Source organism: Myotis davidii, unplaced genomic scaffold, assembly GCF_000327345.1.
Source record: "Myotis davidii unplaced genomic scaffold, ASM32734v1 scaffold478, whole genome shotgun sequence".
In the NCBI taxonomy this organism is placed as follows: Eukaryota; Metazoa; Chordata; class Mammalia; order Chiroptera; family Vespertilionidae; genus Myotis; species Myotis davidii.
In genome coordinates, this window is record NW_006289570.1 from 4,411,617 (window position 1) to 4,413,815 (window position 2,199).

The window sequence follows — 2,199 nt, forward strand, 5'->3', positions numbered from 1 at the left end:
TTCATGCCCTGAGACTCCCACCACATGCAGTGTGGCAGCCAGGCTCTGACTACTGAGCAGCCGGCTCAGGAAATGAGGCGACATCGCACACCAGACCCAGCCTGCTCCCAGGCGGGCCCACCTCGCCCACACGGGCACCGTCTCACAGGGCCTGTGGGTGTGTGATGACTAATAATAAACACGGTCCCTTAAAAGCTCTCTGCGCTCTTAGTAGCTCTCTGCCACCATGTTCTTCCCCAGCCAATGCTGAAGTTCAACGACCATCATGGGGGGAAAGGGGCCGAGGAACTGTCTGTGTTAACAGAGGCCTCCAGGCTGGACAGACGGTGCTGCCAGGGTCATAAGACGCTGATTTTGCTCAGGGCAGAGCACTGGGGGGGCCGCTGCGCGGGCACCTGTGAGTCCCAGTTCCCCGCTGTCCTGCCCTTTCCTCCCATTTCTGTGTCCCCGTCACCCCGTCCCTGTGGTGGGGTGGTGGCACCTGCTCCAGGGAGCTCTCCCACACGCCTCAGTGAAGCTCAGGTGCCCTCGCTGTGCCCGGGAGGCCCGTGCCCACCGGCAGCTCAGCACTCACCCCGCAGAGACCGTCTCTGGCCTCTGCTCCCCGGATGGGGCCCTGGGAGCCGGGCTGGCACTACCCTGCAGCCGTGCCCCTGCCACGCTGACTAGGCTGGCACGTGGCCATTAAAGTGTAAGCTCTCGGGGCAGAACCTGGATCCCCGTGGGCCGTAGGCGTGGCTGGCCCGGAGCTCTGCTGCAGGCTCACCACCCAGCCCCCCAGGCTCAGTGCATGTGGGAACCTCCAGGTGAAGAGGGTAGGCGGGGCCATCGGACCTTTCTGATACACAGGGGCTGCAGCTCTGACTCCCAGGGGTGGAGGGGAGGCGCCTCCCACGCTGGCCAGCAATATGGCTGCTCAGCTGTGCCCTCTGTACCGCCAGACCGAACTGCAGGCTGTTTTCCCACCTCCAGGCCCCTCAGACCCGCTCCCAGCCTGCCCCTCTCCGAGCTCCAGCCTTTGTGCCCAAACTTCTTCCTGGCCTCTCACTGACAGCCCCTCCCCCAATACCTACACCCCCCCACCCCCCCCCCCCCCCCCCCCAGCTCTGTAGGCTGCCCTCCAGGGGAGACCCAGGGGGCTCCCTCCTCTTCCAGAAAGCCCTTCCACCCCCCGCATCACGGCCTGCTTCCTCCGCAGAGTGTGCTTGTTCGTGTTGCTCAAACGTGAATTAGTCTGAGCTGCCTCGGCCGCCTTTGGTCAGAGTCCCCTCCCCCCTTGTCTTTGAGCCCTTCGAGGGCAGGGCCCAGGCCTCACAGCCTTTTGTACCCGCCAAGCCCTCTGCATAGAGCCCCAAGCGCCCTAGGATCTCAGAAGCTACTTGGTGACTCTTGACTCGAACCCTTGTAACAATAGATATTCCAAGTGGCGGCGGCAGCCCGTTCGCTCAGCGCCCACCATGCGCTTCGTGCTCACAGTGCCCTGCCGGTCCCATGGCCCCGTGCCACCCTTGTTCACAAACGAGGAGCACGAGGCCAGAGAGGTTAAGCACGCAGCCCGCGGCCACTCAGCTAAGATTTCAGAGCCAGGACCTGAACCTGCGTCCGCCCGACTTGAAGCTGCCTCGCACGGCCCAGGACCTCCGACACCTGCTGGAGGCTGCATCCCACGAGACTGGGGCCAGCCCTGCGCAGACAGAGACCTGAGAAATGCCTGCAGGCAGAACCCCTCAGATCCCTCTCGACACTGAGCACTGGGGAATCCAGAGAAAACCAGACCCAGCCCGGCCTCCAGGAGACACGGCCTGGGTGTGGTCCTACCCGGGCCTCCTCGCCCCACACTCACCTGCTCCTGGGCCCGGCTACCTCCCAGGCACACCAGGTCCTGCCATCCTCCGTAGCCATCCTTGGAGAGGCCGCAGGTGGTCCACAGGGTCAGCTTCCACTCGATGTTGGCCGACAGGGACGCTCCACTCGTGATCTCAGCTGTGGCCTGGGTCCTCCTGGGAGGGGAAGCCAAGAGGAGCTCGACAGGAGGGCTCTTGAGAGGGGAGTCACCCCCCCATCCCCCTCTCCCCCCATCCCCTCCTCCCCCAGTTATCATTCTGCAGCCCTTCTGCTTTGGCCCCCCAGGCCTTTCCCAGCTATAGGTTTTCCCAGTTCTCATACCAGCCAGGCCAGGGCGGCCCCCGCGCCCAGGGG

The 2,199-nt window shown here is 64.3% G+C and overlaps 1 protein-coding gene across 1 annotated transcript in view; it reads right to left on the reverse strand.

Moving 5' to 3' along the window:
- The window catches only part of RNF215 (ring finger protein 215), a 25,921-nt gene that overhangs the window by 22,445 nt on the left and 1,277 nt on the right, over positions 1-2,199 (reverse strand). The window contains 1 exon segment of the mRNA XM_006779375.2: positions 1,844-2,038. Within this exon segment, the coding sequence (XP_006779438.2) occupies positions 1,844-2,038 (195 nt within the window).